Here is a 20924-nt window from a genome sequence, read left to right on the forward strand (position 1 = left end):
CTCATAGGCAACTAAACATTGCTTAAGTACCTTCAATTCTGGAAACTTGGCACTGAGACTATAGTCTAGTTTCCCTGCTTTTCTGTTTTTTTTTTTTAAGTGGTTCTAGTATTAGAGATATTTTTGGAGTTAAGAAAAAAATCATTTTTCTGTAATTTCCACCACTGGCTTCCCTGTTCTGCTTTCTGGAATAAAACAGAGTAAGTTTGTACCCTCTTGAACAAGACAGCCTTCTATGGACCCAAATATCCTTAGTTCTGTTGACTATTTCTCCTTAAATTACAGTCCTAGAATCTTCTTCATCTAAGTTCTCCTTGACAAGACATACTCTAATTTGTTATGTTCCTCAAATTCCAGGGCTTGATATGATTTCTAAATGTGTCCTGATCAGCTTAGAGTACTTTTGAGAGTATTATTTCCCAAAGCGGAGGTATTATTTCTCATGATCAGAATACTTTATTTCCATAAACTCTCACTAGGATTAACTTGTCTATCAGCTGTACCAAATCACATTGTGCGTATCACTTGAAAGAATATGGTTATAGACAAAAATATCCAAACTCTGTTATCCATTTTTCGTGCATGTGTAAAGCCAACAGTGGCTCATAAGCTCACCTGAGTACTCCGACTTCATTTTTGAAGGCCTGTAACTGCTGAGGTGTTGGTGCTGTCACATTCAACATTTTCACTGCCACATCACCTAAAAGGCAATCGTCATTCAAATTAAAAAAAAATATTAAAAAGTCAAGTATTTTCACTATACCACAGCCTTAAATCCATACCATTATCAAACTGCAAATGAATTATACCCAATCTTCCTAAACTTCATTAATTTCTAAGAATTAAAACTAAACTAACAACAGTAATACTATACCAGTATTTCAAAATACAATTTAAAAAAATACATATATATATGGGAAAGAAAGCCAACCTTGTTTTTCTTTCCCCTAGAGGTTTAGTTTAACCAATTAAGTATCCATGGTATTTTCCTGGTTAGTTAACAATATTAAATAGATGCACTTACAAACTGAATGTTAAAACTACAGATAACATGCCCAATGGAGTTTGACTAAAACAGTGAACTTCAAAACTTCATTAGAGTAGTTAACATTCTTTCAAATCTGGGGACCACTTGTTGCTTTTGCTTAGAAAAATTATTAAAATTGTAATTAAAAAAAAAAAAACCAATGTGAAACAGGTAGAAATCTCATACATTGCCAATGGTGTGTAAGTTGATGTATTACTTGAAACCCTTTCAGCAGTGTCTACTAAAACTGAACATGTATGTGTCCCGTGGCCCCACAGTTCTTTCCTAGAGGAGGAACACCCAGAAAAAATGGACACATATGTTCACCAAACAACATACTAAAAAATAAGTATAGCAGCAGGAATTGTAATAGCCCCAAACTGGGAACTACTCAAATGCTCATCAAACAGTAGATAGAAATTATGTATGTTATAGACACATAATGAACATTACAGAGAATCACCTATAACTAACTACACACAATAATAATGAATCTTAGGAACAACGTTGAGTGAAAGGGGCCAGACACAAGTGTGCATACTATATGATTTTTATTCAAGTCAAGATAGTGGTTACCCTTGGGGGGGGGGGAACAAGGGGAAGACCTCTAGAGTGCTGGTAATAGTCTGTTTATTGAACAGTTTTCACTTTGTGAGACTTCAGCTACTTGAACATCTACATGCACTTTTTTGCATGTATATTACACTTCAATGTAATTAAACTTAGGATTTTTCCTGATTATCAAAATAATACAATGCTCACTGTAAAAAATTAAACATTTTGAAAACAAAGAACGAATAAAAATCTCCTATAGTCAAGTCACTCAGAAACAAATACTTACATGTATGAATACATACTATATGTATGCAGTGTGAATATTTATGAGTACATATGAAAAGATGACCTAACAAGTACATATGAAAAGATAACATACTAAAATAACAAGTCATTTAAAAAACTGTTACATATATTTTTATGTAGCACCATAATATGGAATATTATATATGCTGCTTTGTAGATTTAATATACCATGGATACCTATCCATATTAAAAAATATAGACCTACCTTACCATTTTAATTTCCACATAATCATATATGGAGGCTATCAACTTATTTATCCAACCCTCTATTAATGGGCACTTATGAAATTTCCACTTTTTATTAATACTAAATCTCTAATGAACATGGGTGCACATACATCTGTTTGTTCCTGTCCAATTACTTCCTCATTATGAAGTTCTACAAATGGATGCCAAATTGCCCTCCAGAAAATTTGTAGCAATTTGTATTTTCCCACTAGCAGCATGATAATCACAACTCAAAGCATGATCAATTTGAAAAAAACCTTTGTTCATTTGAGAGGCAAGTGATTTCTATTTTTTAAATTTGCAATTCAATTCAGGGAGACTCAACATATTTTCTATGATTACTGGCTATTTCTTCCATTGGTAAGTGCATTTTTAGTATGTGGCTTATAATACAAATACAGATACAATTATTAGCAGAAAGAGCTCTAAATCTAAAAGAACAAAATATTTTGGGGGCTAACTTACTTGGAGAATCGTCTTTAAAAATTATTACAATAATATAATGACAGGGGTCCTTGTTTCTCTGAATCCAGTTAGAAGCCTTTGGAAGATTCTTCGACCTGATCAAACAGCTTAGTGATGCAAATTGTAAATATTCCCTTTGATTTTTTTTTAGACAAAAGTTGTTAAAACATATGCTATTATTACAATTTTTAAGAAGCTCACCGTATTACATACATACCGTGCCACTTTCCCTTGTAGACCGTCCCAAATGACCCAGATCCAATTCTTTGTCCCACTGTGATCTGCCCATCAGGAATCTCCCAATCGTCACTTGAATCCCGTCTACCAAGTGTTTTCTTGATAAAAACAGTACAAAAGTCAAGCCAAAGCAAACAAAAAAGGAAAACTCTTAATGTTTCACACTAAGTACATTAGGAAGGGACATATAATAGGAAGAGACATACAGTAGGAAGAGAATAAGATCTTTTTTTTAAAAAAATCAAAACAGATACACCACATTCTGGATGTATTCAGTAATAGTTAGACCTATGATTCTTTCAATACAGAATTTATGACCTAAGTCAGTATTAAGATGGATACAATTTATTAAAAAATAAATACTGCATATGAGCAGAAATGCATATTGTTAAAATCAATAAAGTAAAATAGCGTATTATCACTTGCAGGATTCTTAGGGGGCAAGGTATGTACTACACCTTGTCACTAGATTCAGCTTCAAAGGCCATAAATTTAAGTAATATGGTAACTTGCTAACTAATCTGATTACTCTCCCGAAGTCAGTGCTAAATTTCCTCAAGTGTCTTATTTGACCCGGTCTCTCAAAAAAAATTATCAACATATACAATCACTTTGGTAGGGTAAATAATTCACTTATTCAACATATACTATTAATATACTACTGCTAAATTATTAGTTTTTAATGTAGTTTTATTTGTAGCAGAAAGTTCATTTTTCAAATAGGGAAGAATGTCACTTGATAGGCATTTGAATTTCAGGCCAGCTCTTGAGAAAATATATGCCTAATTCTTTCTAAATACTGGCTTACTTTCTCCTTATTTTAGAAACAGAACACTATTCTTACTCTTCCAGAACTCCCTTTCACTCAATTATTTTAGAGTTGAGAGCAAAAACCAGTATTTTGGGAATACGCTTTAAGTAAAAAACTATCAGCTCTTATATTTACTTGATTATGGGAATTGTGTCACACCTGGACATATTGTATGTCCCCATATATCCTACACCTAAAAGGTCACATTACATTTGGCTGTAACTTCTAAAAAGAAAGAGTTAAAAAGATATCATATGCTCTCACCATTCGATTCCTGTCTTCTGAGGATGAAGATGATTTCCTTTCCCGCTGAGGTCCTGGAGATTTCTGTAACGCTTTCACATTAGTGAGTGAGCCAGGTAATGAGGCAGGGGGGGTGGCAGACAAACCTGTGGTTGATCCTAAGTTAGTGAAAGGAAAAATGTATCTATGAAAGGAGGATTAAGTATGTTAATTTGGGGGGAAGATTTAGACTTATTTAAAAAACACAGTGTATGATCAAATGTACACCTTTTGGAAATGATAGGCCAAAAAGGGGCCTCACTGGTGATTAGCACTATAGTTTTAGTTTTCTGGCATATTTAATGAACTTCAAAACATAATGATTACAGATATACTTTGCTTATTGGGGCATAATCTAGCAGAAAAAAACAATCTCTCTGAAACAAGAGATAAATACTACAAAATACCCCCAGGTTTGTTTCTTTGATTAAAACACAAAAACAAAAGCAGTTGAAAAGCCTATATAAAAATACACTTTTAGTTATTTTGCTACCTCAGTAGCCAATCAATATATAAAAAGACAGAAACCCCCAAATGGAAACATATTCTAATAACAGCCTTAATGTTCAAAATATCTGGCTGTTTCATATTAGCTACTAAAATTTTAAAAATCCTATCTACATACTGTACTATTTAAGAGTGAAAGATACTGGTCAGCTCCATTGGTTAGCGGAGGCTTATTCTACTAAACGATGACTGTTACTTGCAAAACAGAATTAATGTAAAAAGCCAAGCAAGTTTCTCAAGACTCCCTGAAAAATCTCTACCTTTATAAGAAGAGAGAACAGCTAAGTGCTCTGGCCTCTCAGCCAAGTTACTACAAATGGAAATACTCTACCAACCAAGTGAGCCCAAGGGGTAGTCTTTGAAAGTGGACTTGGTCGGCAGCGTCACATGCCTTTTTCAGGGGTACTTTTCCAAAAGCTGAGTGAGCAAAAATCCAAAGTTCATGTAAGTAAGATATGGTTGAGAGGGTTCCGGGCAATGACTCCTAGTGGAGTTTAGATAAGTAGAACTAAGATGTTAAGAAATATTTTTATATACAGAACAAAAAAACTTCAAGATAATTTGTTTAAAAAGATTACTGTGGGGGGGTAGGGGGAGAATCACTATGTTTCAAAGAACAATGATACCAGTGGCAACATTTAAATGTGTACAATCTTATCATTACTACATTACACATGTCATCATGTGGAATTTCCATGATCTCATATGCAATTTTCTAAAAGAAAATGGTATCTGGAATGATTAACTAAAGTACAACTCATTTTCTATCTTCCACTGTTAATTTTCAACACTATAAAGCCTTACTGCTGCTGGCACAGCCTTCACAATTCTGGTCTACTCGGTACTGTATTGTACTACTTATTTTAACTACACTACTCACTATTGTGACTTCCAACTCATTCACTACATTTTCTGAGAAACAGCTGGGCTGAGAGAACAAAAATCTGAACCACCACCACTGCATTCAGAAGAAATAACAGACACTAACTAGCAAAAGCGAGTAAATAACAACTCTGTAAAAATATTTATACAAGACACCCGTCTGAATTTTGAGTTAAATTTTTAAAAATCAGTTTAAAATGTTTAAAATGAATTTACTAATTAAAGTATGGCAAGATGAAATGGAAGAGTGAAATTACACTAACTTTTCCTCACATTACGGCATGAAGTATCCTCAAATTTTCTGATGTACACTAAATTCCCCAAATATACTACACATCTTTTTTAAAACTCCCTACCTTTGATATAATGTATAATATACATGTCCTATGTTTTAAAACAAGAACACTGCTGCTATTATAGGAAAACTTAAATCAAAAGTCTAGTAATATCTAATAAGAATTTTCATTTCTACTAAAAAAACCCCACAAAAAATGTTAACAAATATTAATTATTATCAAAGTTATCACCCAAATAGATTAAAACAGAAGGAATTCAGATTGATGGACATCTCCCCACATTATTTATTGCCACCCACTGAGTTTAAGAAGCTATCGAGATGAAAAAGTAAATAATATAACAAAAAACAAGATGAGAATCTCAGCCCAGACTTCTCTTGCTTTTAAAAATTTATGACAGCATACAGAAAGCTTGTGGTATTGAGTATGTGTGAGCAGCACATTCAGAGCATTCCAGCCAGGCCAAGCAGAAATTTAGTACTGAAAACTTTCACACTTACAAACACACGCTGTGAGGGTGAGGCACAAACAGTATCTGTAGTTTATATCTAGTTTGCTTTGGGTGAAAACAAGAAAGAAGAGCCCAACTACCTCTGAACACTGGGCCAGGCTCAAAATCAAACACTATTTCACTGGGGACAGAATGTAGGAGGGGACTGGGAGTCCGGGATTGGTATTTCCGAAGACAGCGCATCAGCTGGTTCAAAGGGGCTGTTAGAAGAGAAAGAGAGGGGCAGGCAAACACAGGAAGACAGACACACAGAAGAAATGAAAGAAGTCACGGGGAATAAACAAGAGGAGTTGAAGCCTGCTTCACAAAATAATTCTGGATGTTTAAAAAACCTGCTTATTTCCATAAAATCCCAATGACTTTTTAAAAAGTGACTCATGAAAAGGACAAGAAATGCCGTTTGATTTTCAGTACTAAGCAGGCATTTTTTGTGACCAAGTTAACTTTGTGATGCTAACATGATGGCAACATTTAAATGCTGGATGTATTGGGCAAAATTATCAAAAGTCACAGCTATTAAGACATATGAAAGTCAAACTGACAGCAACATTAATTGGTGGGTTCATGGAATAACAAACAAGAAAAAAACTTTTATAACCATGTGCTATAGTAAATACTAAGTTCAGAGTATATAATGCAGGGTTATCATTTTGGTAGCTCCACATATATATAGAAACATAACAAAAGATGGTTTATACAATGTTTATTCAGTGTAAAATGAGTCTGGGCTTGGATATCAAGATAAAGCAGGTCACAGTGAAGAGACCAACTCTAAGCAAGATATGCAGATATTGCACGTCTTCCTTATTAGCTAGAAGACAGCAAAAAATGTAGGCAGAGGACCACCGGGAAGAAACCTCTAGATAGTTTCAAATACCATTTCCTGGAAAGCATTATATGAGGATAAAATCTTATGTAAGTCATATTTTCTTAAGCAATGTTTTTCTTATGTCCCAGTAATCAGTGGGTGCTAGAGTGATTATCAGATGAAAATTCTGTAAGAAATCTTAGGTCAATTTCTCACTTGCTTATTTGATTTACTGAGCTAATGAGAGCAACTAGGCTCTTCTATGAGGGGTTCATTTATAAAATGTACATTCAAAAACCTTTCTAGAAAGCTGAAGGGAAGTGGCTAACAATGTCTAACAATCAGTTGTGACAGGCAATCTAAGGGACTCTCCACAAGAACGATTTAGGAAAGTCAAGTTTTAACTGATTCTCAGTTCAATCTTTAATTATTAGTGGAGGCTCCCAAAATTAGTGTCATCTCCAGCACTAGCTAGAAATTAGTAGAACAGGTAAAACAATTAAGGATCTCTCTATGATAACAAAATTTTTTAATTGTAGATAGTAAGTACATTTAAGACCCATTTTATGTCCTCTCTTTTTCTCTACTCATGCTATAAGTCAGTTAAAATTTTATTAGGGAGAAATAATAAACACTAGAGAATAAAATTTGGGGGTTTTCTCTGAACATTTTTCTCTGTGTCTGTGTTTCATGAAAAAAGCAAATATAAAGGAGACAAGCGGCAAAGCAATTGCATTTCCCGAGTTTTTATTCTCTTTAACTGAAATCATTACTTACCTCCATCACTACGAAACCCTTGGTCTCTAATCAAGTCCTACAAATAAACAGTAATGTATATTTATTCAAAGCATATGGTAAGAAAGTAAGAACAACACTGAATTTCCCACTAAGCATTAACAGAAACATTAATTCAAAAATAATGCTTGTCTTACAATTACTTCATAAAACAGAAAGAATATGGAATTAGCTAATGAACATGATAAAACCAAAACTTTGAAGCACTTGCCAACCTAGCCCTATACTGAAGGGATTATTAGTCCTTATCAAATGTTGAAATCCATTTCAGGCCATTCAAAACCAATGGCTGCATCAATTTAAAAAAAAAATCTACTGGCACATATTAAGAGCCATAAAATGTTCATACCCTTTGATCCTGTAATTCCATTTCTGGGAATTTTTCCTAAGGAAATAATTCAGAAGAAAAAATGATATGCACAAAGATGATTAGTGCAACATTATCCATCATACTAAAAAATCATAAATAATTATTTCCCTATTATAGGCATATTGACACATTGGGTAAGTAAATTATGGTGTATGAATTTTTAAAATATTATGCAGCTACTAAAACAGTAATAAAACTTTTATCATAAAACATGTTTATAATTAAAAAACAATACAAAATTAAATGTAAACTGATTACAATCATAAAAATATGGATGGGTAGACAGATTAGAAGGGAAAAGATCAAAGAAGCTCAAACAAGGGTTTTGTTAAAATGTTTTTATTACTAAAATATAGCTTTTTACAACAGACAATGCTGGGGGGAGGGAGAGGGAAGAGTCTATTGGCAACGCAATATAATTTAGATCTTGATAGGCAGATTTTAGATTATTTACCCAGTGTAACTTAAATATGAGGGTTGAATGGCCCCAAATGTCTCTGAATAGTCTCAAAGGCTTCTGACAAATAGGCACCTTTCTGTTTACAGGATAAAACAAAGAGTAAATTCTTTAGAGAGATAGTCTACCATGTTCAATGTAATATAAAGCCTCTAACATTTTCTACAGAATAATCAACACTCATATACATGCAAACAAGGTGCTAAGTGGTAGGTATTGTGTAGCTACCAATAAATATAAAATCCTGGTGGTCTCACTAACTTTCTGTGTTCTTGGGAGCATATAATCTAAGTAGAAGAAAGATGTACATACATGGTAATTAAATGACATAACAACAACAGCTTTAGAAAACAATAAAAGAGGTGCCAAAGTTGCTTAGCTAATTGCGAAATAAATAGTGGGGGTTAAGAATAAATTCTTGGTACTACAGAAGTTCAAAGGATAAATAACTACAGGACTTAGTCACTGGTGAAGCATTTGAAAAGATGGGTTATGAGTTGGGAGTTTCATGGATTGACAGGAATGTAGAAATGAAAAGCAGAGAGCCTTCTAGACAGAAAGAACCACAAGGCAAAGGCATAAATGCCATATCCCCTTCCTCTATGTGCACCAGCCCTGCTAACTCCGCACAATCATGCATCAGCCAAATTTGGCTTTCTCCACTCTTACAACCTACTGCGAATATCACCATAAACGTGTATTTTTCAATCTTAAATATGTTTTTAAAGCTCAGTGACATTCTTTTCTACTTCTTGTTTAGGTTAAATAGGATCTTCTAGCATTCTGATACTGGCTATTTAAAACTATTCCCTAATCTCCTATAGTTTCTTTTTTACTTATATCTCTTCCCTCCAGTATGACAGAGAAAACACAAACCATCAAAGAACATTTTGTTCTACCCATACATCTACAAACACTTGCACAGTAATACTAGCTATAACTTTTTACTTATTATATGCCAGGCATAATAAGCATTTTCAAACCACTACAAGAGGTAGACACTATTAGCCTCAAGGGTGAGTCATCTGTCCAAGGTCATACTGTATGTAAAGAGCTCATAACTAGCTATGTCCACCTTTAATTCCTCATATCTTCTGAGGAACAGTTTCCAAGTTCAAGGAATTTTATTACATCAATCATTCCTTCTCTTGTTATTTTCAACGTCTCTCTTCACTTGGCTTCTTCCCTTCAAGCTACAAATATGCTGAAGTCAACTTATAATAAAATCAACCTCAACCATGTCCCTCAACCTTGCTTCAGTCTATGGCCCCTTCCTTTTCAGCCAAGCTTCTCAAAACTGACACTTAATCCTGCATCTTCACCTACCTTGCTCTCCTCCACTAGCCTTCCAAAACAGCTCTCAATACAGTCAAAATGGTATTTCACTTGCCCAGTTTGACAGTCATTTTCAGTTTGTACCTCATTTTGAGTTACAATGGCAACTGACATCAACTACTTCAAAATTCTTAAAATCCCTTTTCTCCCTTTAGCTTTTGCAATACTACTTTCTCTAATCTGAATCTAGACTTAAGAATTAGAGTCTATAAAGGAGATAACCTGTACCTCAAATATTAAATGTTAACTGGTGGCTGCATTTTCTACCCCCTTTTCAAATTATATACACTGTTTGAGTAGTATCATTTACATCCACGGCTTTAACTAAGACAAATACGCTAAATACTCCTAAATCTGTATCTCTACTCAAGGTCCTTATATTCAATTGTTACTGGACTTCTAAACCAGTAAAGGCCTGCAGACATCTTAAAATCAGTATGTCCAAAATAAAAATTAATCATTCTCATTTCTACAAAGCCTTCTCTTTTTCCTCTGGTATTTACTATCCTACTGAATGGAATGAATTATCTATTTATCTATTTATTATCTAGTTATCTATTCACCCAAGCTGGAAATCAGGACATTATCTTCTACCACTTATCTCTTTTACTTCTCTTCTAATACTATATACAACAGTGGTTAACTGTAAGAAAGGCAGGCCAAGTTTTACTCCCTTTCAATCATTTTATCAGCTGTGATCTTCTCTACTCGATGTTATAGCTATAAGGACTCGCATAAGGAGTACCTGTATAATGAGAACAGCCCTGTACTCTAACACACACATAACAGCCTCACTAACTCCAGGACCTTGTTTACACTGGGAAAGTTTTAATTTCCTTCTTAAAAATAATTACTTTCCAAGACAAATGTGGTTTGGTAGACTTTTTCAGTTTTGTTGCTTATTATAGACAGAGATTAAGGACAACCTACACTCTATTCTAAAGTACAAGTTATGGGAGAAATGACTCCTAATTCCAAGATCAGAATCCTCAGTCTACCACAAAGAGCACGAGCACTTTATTCATTCATTCTCTTCTGTAACTCAGTTAACAGATTACTTTGTAAATAAAGTTTTACTAAATGAAGCCACATCAGAATCCTTAGTCTACCACAGAGAGCAAGAACACTTCATTCATTCATTCTCTTCTGTAACTCAGTTAATGATTACTTTGTAAATAAAGTTTTACTAAATAAAGCCACATCCATTTGTTTATACTGTATTATTATGGCTGCTTTTGTACTATAATGACAAAGCTCAATAGCTGTCATTAGAGATCCTATGACTCACCAGCCTAAAATATTTACTATCTGGTCCTTCAAAAAAAGTTTGTTGATTCCTGGTCTGTATTATGGGAGATTTCCTCTGTTTTATCTTCTAAGTCTTTTGCTGAAAAATATTTTTTGATGACCTATTATGTGTTTAGTTCTAAGATATGTGCCAAGGGAACAATAGTTTCTGCTTTCCAGAAGTGAAGATTCAATTGAAGAAACACTAATGTACATAATCAAGTTACAGTATGCAAGATAAACTGCAAAAGTAAAAACGTCAAGAGTGACCACCCAGAAGGTGGCTAAATAATTGAAGTGAGATTACAATGTATGATGATGAGATCAGAGAAGATGCATTTTTAAAAATGAGTAAAACTTAGTAACAACCTTACCTAAAAAGAATATGCCAAAATTCAGGATGTATATAGAGATGGAATACAATGGTATACTCAAAAGAGTAAGAAGGTAAAAGACATCTTTGCATGTCAAGTACATACAGTAATGATTAAACCTTAAGGGATATTTAATTTGAAATTATACTTTTAGAAATTTAGGTAAAGATTTTAAATTAATCTAAATAGGAAACCTGCAATTGTATTCTTTTTTTTTTAGCATAAAATGGCCAAGTGGATTATCTGTTAAATAAACAAAGATAAGGCTTTCACAGGGATTGTGTGAATAAAGGAAACATCAGAATAGCTCTAAAATTTGGTACCAGTTAAATATTTAATGCCATCAGAGAAAATGACAAGGCTTTTCTGATGTATAATTCATGAAAAGTGTCACTTGTAATAACTGCAATACATGAAAGATAGCACCTATTTCTGATCTATATTAGAAATGTAACAGAAAAATAATGAAACGTACTTATATTTTTTAGTTCTTACATTGCTGGATACTTACATCAATATTGACAGGTTCTATCGTGTTTATATGCACATTTGGAGCTGATGAGGACCGGTCTCGTTGTCCAAACTGATTTCGATGATCTTCCTCTGCTGGTCGGAAAGGCTGCGGAATTGGAATGGATTTTGAAGGAGATGGACTGGTGAGAATTTGGGGCCTGGAAAAATCAAGTCATTGGAAGGTAAGATTCAGAGCAACTTTATAGAGATAATATTCAAAAATGGATAAAGATTTCCTTGATTTTATATTCTAAATAAAAATCTTTAAAACAAAGCACTAAAAACCCAGCAGTATGGAGACTTGATAATAGGGGGGAACGCAGTAACCACAATGTCACTCATGTGAAACCTGAGCATAAGACTGTAAATCAATGATACCTTAATAAAAAAGAAAAACAGAGCAGTAACGGCTTTTAATACCGTCAGTTAAAAAAATTATATATGCCTACAACTAATACTGACAAAGCTGCTTTGCTCAAGCAGACCATCCAGAAACTATCAATGATAAGAACACTGATTCTTATCCAGAAAATTCCAAGGAAATCTATGAATGACTGGAAATTACCTATGGTTAATCAAGTGACGAATCTCTGTTCTTCAAAGTTACACAAAAATGCTTTAGGTAGAAACTGATGGAATAATAGTTATCATTTTTTTCTGCCTTTGCTATTTTTTGGTAGCTGAAGTTACTAAGATGCAATTTTTATGGAAAGTATTAGGATACTTTGAGAATACACATGAATATTTCAGGGCCTGAAAGATATACCTGCTGCTTTACACAGGAGCTGACTGAAATCCTGAATAGCAAAAGATCATTTCAAAATTAAAAAGATGATCCTTATTGTGTCAATATCTCATATTTTAAAATTTTACCATGCTCAATAATTGACATAGGAGACAGAAGATAATCATATTAAGCATTAAAGGAAATATATTTTTAAATAGTTTTTTGATGAATTAAAGAACAGGTGACAGTGACCTATTTTGGTACTACAGGTAACAAGGTCTATAATCTCTTACTGCCCCCAATATGAACGTGGCACTCACAGAACATGCTAAAGTTTTGAGAGTAGATTGTAAACACCTGTGAGGAATCTATGCCCCTCAGAAAGGATATCCAAGGGAGCTGGGAGATGAGTATCACTTGACAGATGAGGTGTGGCTGTCTTAGTGAGCTCCATCAGGACAAATGAATGACTCAGTGCTAACAGCCTCTCTTCAGACTAGAATCTGAACTATACTAGCTTATAGTTTTCTTTGAAGCACACTAAAAAATGTAGGGAAAGAAAATTTGACTTTATTCATATTAACTAAATGAATCCACTTAGAATTGAAATAAAAACAAAATACTATGTACTTTAAAAAACTGGTATCAGCCCAATGAAAGTTACAGGTAAGACTACTGGAACTGACCTTTAGGAAAATTAACATGGATCACTAGTCCATTTTTTTCTAATTACTGAGAAATTTTAAAATTGTGGCAGAGCTATCCTTTATTTTTGCTTTAGGCAGCAAATATATGCTTTTGCTAAGGGGTTTTGGGAGCAGTTGAAAGAATGTAAAAATGATAATATTAGCTTTTTTTTAAAGTTATGGAAAGTGCACTGACTTTTTAAGAACTATTTATAGGTTGATTTAAAGTCTTAACGCAATAGCATACTTTAAGATAGGCTTTAAAAGTGGAGCAAACCTGAATTAACTACAACTATATAGGGTAGTCTACTTAATAGAACTGACCTGATGTATGCATATGAGACAGCAAGTCACTCTTGAAATTTACTGAATTAAGACTATGACAGCAACATGTAGTACATAACAAATCAGAAATATGTATCCTGGGACAATGGCCCAGAAGTAGGAAAAAACCTTGGATTTAATCTGACAAATTTAATAATATCTAAAGAAATGAATGGCTATACTAGAAAATGTGGCTACCTGCTTATTATTACACAGAATGAGAAAGACGAATTTAATGGCAGCTGGTATCATACTAACACTGCCCAGCCAAAACCATGTGTTGGTCTACAAAGCCAATTTATCTATCCTTGAAGGCCAGTAAGTTATAACTATAGAGAATACTTTAAATTACTATACTGCTCAGTAAACATCTGAACCATGTTCTAATTTCATGTTTAATAAAAATCATCTCTGGATTATAATTTGTTTTCTCATAAATATCTTCCAAAAGCAGAGTGAGTGCTGGTCCATCCAATATAAGAACTTTGATCTATACAACAGGCATATTTCTCACAGAAATCAATTACCTGGCATTCTAATTCAGTCTTTCTAAATTTTAGTTAATGTAAACCAGTATATACCTAACTTTCTTCATTTCTGGGAATTGATAAAATTGAGTTTCCATACTGGGATGTCTTTACCTGGACCAAAGCAATTTATACCCTGTTAGGTTTGCTGGCAGTCAGCAAAGGCCTCCTGATGATCCATGACCTACCCTGCTGCAAACATCTCTGAAGCAGTACCAAATTAAAAGTAAAGATAATTTCACTTCTAACATACGTCAGCAAATTATCAGTTCAGATCTCATTTTTAATCTAGAATATTGAAAGTTCTGAAGCAAAGTGGCTACTTCGGTTCAGCAATAATACGAATTTTAAAATGTTGACTTTTCACATTCCATAGCGTTTTTAAAAAGTAGAAAAGGAGATACTCCTAACTTTTTATTCAAAACAGGGCAATGTATCACTTCTCCAATATGTCTTGGTTACACCCATTATTATATATATTTCATGACCATTATAATTGTTATCAGGACTATTAACAAAATGCAAACAAATATCAATAGAGAAGAGGCACCTAAATTTTTTCAGAGGTGCCATATACACTTGTGAAAGCATCAGGAAAACAGAAATTTGAACATCCTTCCTATTATTTGCTCAAGATCAGAATGTATTTCAGTTTAGTTATGAACAAAACACTCATGGCATAGGCAGATGTTTTTTCTTCATTTTAAGACAGCATTCCTTCCCTGGAAGGCAAATGTCCTGGATCATTACCACTGTAAACCTTCTTAGAGGCCAAGCTAATTTCATTATGGTGTTCTGTAACTCTGCTCACAGTACTGGGACCTGCCGTGAGAAAGGCATCACGGTCTATAGAACCTGTCAAGAGTAAATGTCATAACCAAAGGATTAATTAAAAATCAAAACAGACAATAATACCACTGTGATTTGATATTTTAAGAAATACACAGGTGTATACACTAAAAATAGAGATAGCAGGAATAAAATTACTCCACCAGAGTGGATAACTGTTACAACCTGACAGAAGAACAAAGTGGTTACATTTCCCTGTGTTCCAAAATAGATAACATACACCTACTCCTTAATACAAAAGTCTTTTGCTACATTTTCAAGCCTATGAGACCCCTAGTAAGGTTGGCTTCTAAAATTACAGAACAGTTGGGAGTGACATCTTATTTTTTTTTCTCTAAGTAGAAGAAACTGCATGCATGCACTGTGAAGAGTGGAAGGAAGCAGGTTTAAAACTGACAACAGGTAGTTCTGATCTTAACTGTCTGACTCTGGAATATTCTAGACTTCTAGAATAGAATGTCGGGTGGGGACTTTTTAAAAACTATATGATTCCAGATACAACATAATTTATGCTGCCTCAAATCGAATGTGGACAGAGTAAGCAGACCTGTTTAAGGAATGCTCCAAGCAAACTACTGTCTGCTATGAACTCAACAAAATCGCTTTTCATTTTCTACTATGAGGCTTGAATATATGATGCCTTTGTATCATCTTAAAAGTCAGTTCTTTCCTTTATCCTCCACAACTGATTATTAATCCTATTATTTGTTTCATTTTACAGTTCATGAATGTCCATTCCTTCTCCACACTACGACTCCAGTTCAAGTCTTCAACGACTCTCAATGTCTTCTCTACCAATAGCATCCTAGTTGGCCTTCTTCACCCTAGACACTTTGCTACCAATCTATCTGTATACCACTGCAAACTACTTTTCTTTAAAACCATTTTCATCAAGTCAGTCTGCTGCTTGAAAATCTTTAATTATTCTTTCTCCTCTTGTGTCAAGTCTAAATTCCAGCCTGAATTCCAAGACTCTTCATAATCTGTTCTTACACATATTTCTCATTTTGGCCTGGCCTCTTTTCACTATCTCCCAAATTTACCATCCCCATTCCCTGTATTTATGCTATTTTCCCCCACTCCCAACTATTACATGCTTGTATTTCCTAGGCTCACTCAGATTCTAGAATTCTTTAAGGTCCAGTTGAAATTTCATTTTCTTCATTAAATGTTCTTGCCTACTTTTTCACTATTCTCCCTTCTGTAAACATGATACTATTGACGTTCTTATCAAGTAGTCTAAAATCTATGTCATAAATTATAGAATATGATTATATACTATTTTTAATTGTTTGCCATTATCTTGTAATGCTACTTTTTCTAAATGAAAATCACATACTTTTGAAATTTAATATTACCTAATAATGATGGGCACAAGGTAAGGGGTTCTAAGTTACCTGCTGCTTAATTTTTCTCAAGACACATCCTGAAACAGTTCACGTCAGTTTTAATCCCATGTATCTGTACCAAATGCATGTAAACATTTGGCTGGTGTGATAAAACAAGTTATCTGAAAAGATGACCTTAATGTAATGTAACAATCCAAATGTTGGAAAGGTTTTTAATTAAATAAAAGATCCGAAAGAAAATAGCTCAAATAGCATGTCACTGAACAGCAGGAGTCAAATCATACCCAATAGAATTGGATGGGGGTGCAGAAGGGGATGATCCAGATGTGGCAGTTTCTGCTAAGGAGGCCTCCTCCTGTGGTATTGGGTGGTGTTCAAAGAACTTGGAGACAAACAGCAAACTGTGAGGCAAAAACAAAAAAAACAAAACAAAACAAACCTAACTTGTGCAAAACCCAGAAGCTTCATAAACCAGAGTACATTAAAGAGTTAACAGACATATCCGAGATCAAATTCCATTTGCAGAAATGGTCGTTAAATTCAATTCCTTGTATTTTTGCCTAAAGGCTTATTTTTCAAAAGTATATTATACTTTCAAAGTAAGCTAGAATCTGAAATTAATTGTTCTACACAGAAAATTAGTACACATTAAAATGGGGGAAAAACATGCTTTATGGTTAAAGAATTAGAAGAAAATTTATCTATTGCTAAATTAGATTATTACATCATTATAGTAACACTTAAAAGCATAGAGGTGAATGCTCTGCTCAAGTGATCAAGAGAAGGAGTAAGATCTCAGCAGCAGCAACTACTACAGAAAACATTAAAATACTCAGTCTCATCTATTGGATAATCTGGCATAAAACAAACAAATTTTAGAAGGAGATATAATGGGTAACAAGATTTTATATTTTACTTTTAAATAAACTGGATGGGGCAGGGGGAGCAGAATTTGAAGGAGAAAGAGAAAGAGAAAGTGAGGAAGAGAGAGAGAAAGAGAACACAATTTACAAGATAGCTGACAGGATCAGACCCCATGATCTGTGGTCCAAAAATATAATAGTTGTCTTAATTGAAATAATACCTGCTCTCCTCCCCAAAACTATCTAAAATGTGATTTCTATAGTGAAAGATCTTTAAAAGAGAATATAAAACCAATGAAATGCACAAGTGAATCAGAATTACAGTTTAGAAGAACTGTCTATACCATGTATTAGTCTCTAACCACAGTTTTAAAAATTCCTTATTAACAACTGACAGAAAATTCCCACAGACTCTAAGACATACTAGTTTCACATTCAGGAAAGTTAAATGTAAAATGGTAGATAGGAAAGAGACTTTTTTGATTACTTACTCAAGTTGGTCATAATTAACACACATCAGTGGAACCTCTGTACTACAACGCTGGTGAAATTTATAACCACATGTTTGACAGCGGAAACCCTGGAAAAGCAGCTTTCGACAAAAGTCACAAAATGCTAAGGTGAAAAAAGTTTTCCGTACCTGCAAAGTAAAACATCATAGAAAATTTCAATAACTTTCAAGACTCTTTCAAGAAATCAACTTATTTACTCTTTTTTAAAACAATGAATCTTTAACATGTTTATATCATGAGAACTGTCTTACACACTAAGACACTAAAATGAAAACAAATGTGCTCAAGACAATAGTTAGACTATATATATTTATCTCCTACCCAATATCCAATTAAAAACCTCAGAAGTCAAAAAGATGGAAAAAGAATAAAGACTGGAAACTAATTTCAAGCTTGACTACATAAAAGTAAAAATAGAGATGACAAGTAGAAGGCAGGAATACAGGTGAAGGGAAGGATAAGGGCACACTTTAATAATTGTACAAAGAAAGGAGTTAAGAGATGCTTTTGGGTGCTGACAGAACAAGAAACAATGGTATACTCATATATTTATTTAAAGTTACAAAGATACCCAAAAACAACACACCTTGGAAGATAGGAAGGAGGAGGAGAGGTTATAATGCTACAGATGAGCTAATTTCCTATTGAATCAGTAACCAATAAATGATGTTTAAAGTTGATAAATCAAGGAATTGTGGCTAAAGTTATTTTTTAGTAATATGAAAACAATCACCAAAAAAGCTTAAAACAGAAACCATTAAAAGTTAAGAGTGATTTCCTCTGAAAAGGGGCTTAAGTTAGCAAAGAATGGGCAACAGATTGTTTTTCATTATAAGCCCCTCTGTACGGTGTCAAAAACTATATACATTTGATTAAACTGTAAATACACTTTGACTAAAAGGTAAAAACAATTATTTATAAAAGAAAAAGCTAACTAGTTTGTTATTCTATGAATATCAGAACAATACCATCCTAGCTTACTAACCAGGAGAAGGAACAAGAAGGAAAATACCCTAAAAGACAGTAAGAACTACTTTTAACAAATTATCAGTTTGTTAGAGGATTCAAACTCCTAAACGTATCTGGGAACATTCCTCTACATGAAACTTAAAGGGCAGCACGTAAGAAGACTCCATGTCAGCTGTAAATGATCTATAACATAGTCACATAAATTGTGTAAGTAGTTATCCTTACTGAGGCCAGAAATATTTTTAAGTATTTGTTTTTTTGTATATGACAAGCAGAAAACAGAAGAAGGATAAACAAATATCAGAATGTTTTAACAACAGGTATTTCAGAATAGTGAGAGCATGGATGACTCTATTTTGTCCTTTGTTCTTTGCTATATGTTTTCAATTCATCTCAGTTTTTAAGACAGTTTGACTCACAAATAATAGTAAGAAATACATTTCACATTATGACCCAGGACATACCTGCATTCATATAATAATACTTACCCTGACTATATATAATGTACAACAGAATTTTCTAATACACTCTATTACATGTAAATGCTTTTCATGATCCAGTAAATTGATTTCAACATCCAGTTTACCAAACTCTTTTCAATAAACATGTATTTAATGGGATGTTATTAAAAAATAGTTCATTGAGAAAATGGTACATTGGCACCTTATTTGTTCTGGCTTTTTACAGAATATTCTGGTAATTTTAAGAGTGGCTCTTGTTTTCTTCACCTTTTTTGTCTATGTATCACTTTCTAGGGGATGTAAAGAGGCAACTGCTTGTTTTTAGCTTGTTCCTTTTCATCTGTCTCTGGATATATGAGAAATTAAAGATCTTTAATATTTATGTGGCCACTATTTGTCAAAGTAAGTTTTTATGTTGCTATCAGAATCCCAGAAAATGGGGCACAAAAAAATATAAAATGTATTCCCAGGAATCAGCATTTTATAGTCATCTGATGCTTTTTGCTAATCACTCATATCCTCACTAGTCTGATAATCTGTTGACTTTCATGAAGCCCTAGCTTCTCTTCTTTCATTAATCTACTCAACTGCAGTCTTTCCTCCTGCTACTGACTTATATTTGAAAATGATGTATATGTAAAAGAGGAAAAATAAGAAGAGACAAGGAAGGCGAGGGGAGGGAAGCACAAATGAAATGGAAAACATCCAAGGAGAAAATGTGGGAATGCACTTGAGTATAAATTATTATACTTGTATCTGTAAGTATACCTTGTCAATAAAGATGGGCACAGGAGGTAAGTCTTTTCTTTTGGGTCACAACTTATGCTTATTCTGGAATTTGAGCATATAAAACATGGACGGTAAAGTAGGCAATTAGGGAGGCAGAGACTAGGCAATTTGCATGCAATAATTTGTATGGTGTGGGGCTGTCTGAAGATGTTAACCTTAGTGCCTATACGAAATGGGAAGGGCTGGACACGCAGCATCTGTTTCAAATCTTGTTTCTTTGCCTTTCCCGCTCTCTTCCACCCTGCCAGTTCCCAAGGACTCCTGGGATGTAGACAAATACAGAACTGCTAGGAAATAAGGCGGCAATGCAGCATTCCTTGAGTAGCCAGTAAAATCTAGCACAGAGAAGCAAACAGAGGAATTATTTCCCTTTCTAAGCAGAATACAGGCTTTTCCTCTTGCCTCTATATGACATTCAGAACAACTGCTCTACACAAATTTAATCACATCTATCCTGCTTACAGTCGTTGACTTTCCAATTATTTTACAGGAAAGTCCAAATCTTTAACATCACTTACAAGGACTCTCAGGACCTGGACTCTGCTTACTACCAATAATTCTTATGACACAGTAACACCCTATTCTCCAACTTTGCATCCTTCATTCTGAACTTTTCAAAACTCAATAGTTTTCTCGCCTTTTCCTCTGTCTAGAGTATTCTGACCTTCACTCACCTACTTCTCCCTCACTCATCAGGCCTTAGCTTAGGTATTTCCTCCTTTGGGAAACTTTCCAGATTCCCTAAAGACCAGGTTAGGAGTCTGCTCTGTGCATCTACAGCACTTTATACATACACAGTAATTAAAGAGTGTTTACGAAATT

General features: G+C 33.9%; 1 protein-coding gene across 12 annotated transcripts in view; it reads right to left on the reverse strand.

Annotated features, from left to right (window-relative positions):
- Positions 1-20924, reverse strand: part of BRAF (B-Raf proto-oncogene, serine/threonine kinase) — a 148018-nt gene that overhangs the window by 49689 nt on the left and 77405 nt on the right. For 5 of the 12 annotated variants that reach the window (XM_057504836.1, XM_036926102.2, XM_057504832.1 and 2 more), the window contains 8 exons: positions 17863-18011; positions 16793-16909; positions 12045-12204; positions 8060-8095; positions 7693-7729; positions 3894-4030; positions 2799-2916; positions 616-700 (listed from right to left, as the gene is read on the reverse strand). In XM_057504836.1, coding sequence (XP_057360819.1) covers positions 616-700; positions 2799-2916; positions 3894-4030; positions 7693-7729; positions 8060-8095; positions 12045-12204; positions 16793-16909; positions 17863-18011 — 839 coding nt within the window. Of the gene's footprint in view, positions 1-615; positions 701-2798; positions 2917-3893; positions 4031-6187; positions 6308-7692; positions 7730-8059; positions 8096-12044; positions 12205-16792; positions 16910-17862; positions 18012-20924 lie in introns of all 12 variants that reach the window. The other 7 variants (XM_036926106.2, XM_036926103.2, XM_057504833.1 and 4 more) reach the window with 3 other exon arrangements.

Source organism: Manis pentadactyla, chromosome 7 (assembly GCF_030020395.1).
Source record: "Manis pentadactyla isolate mManPen7 chromosome 7, mManPen7.hap1, whole genome shotgun sequence".
In the NCBI taxonomy this organism is placed as follows: domain Eukaryota; kingdom Metazoa; phylum Chordata; class Mammalia; order Pholidota; family Manidae; genus Manis; species Manis pentadactyla.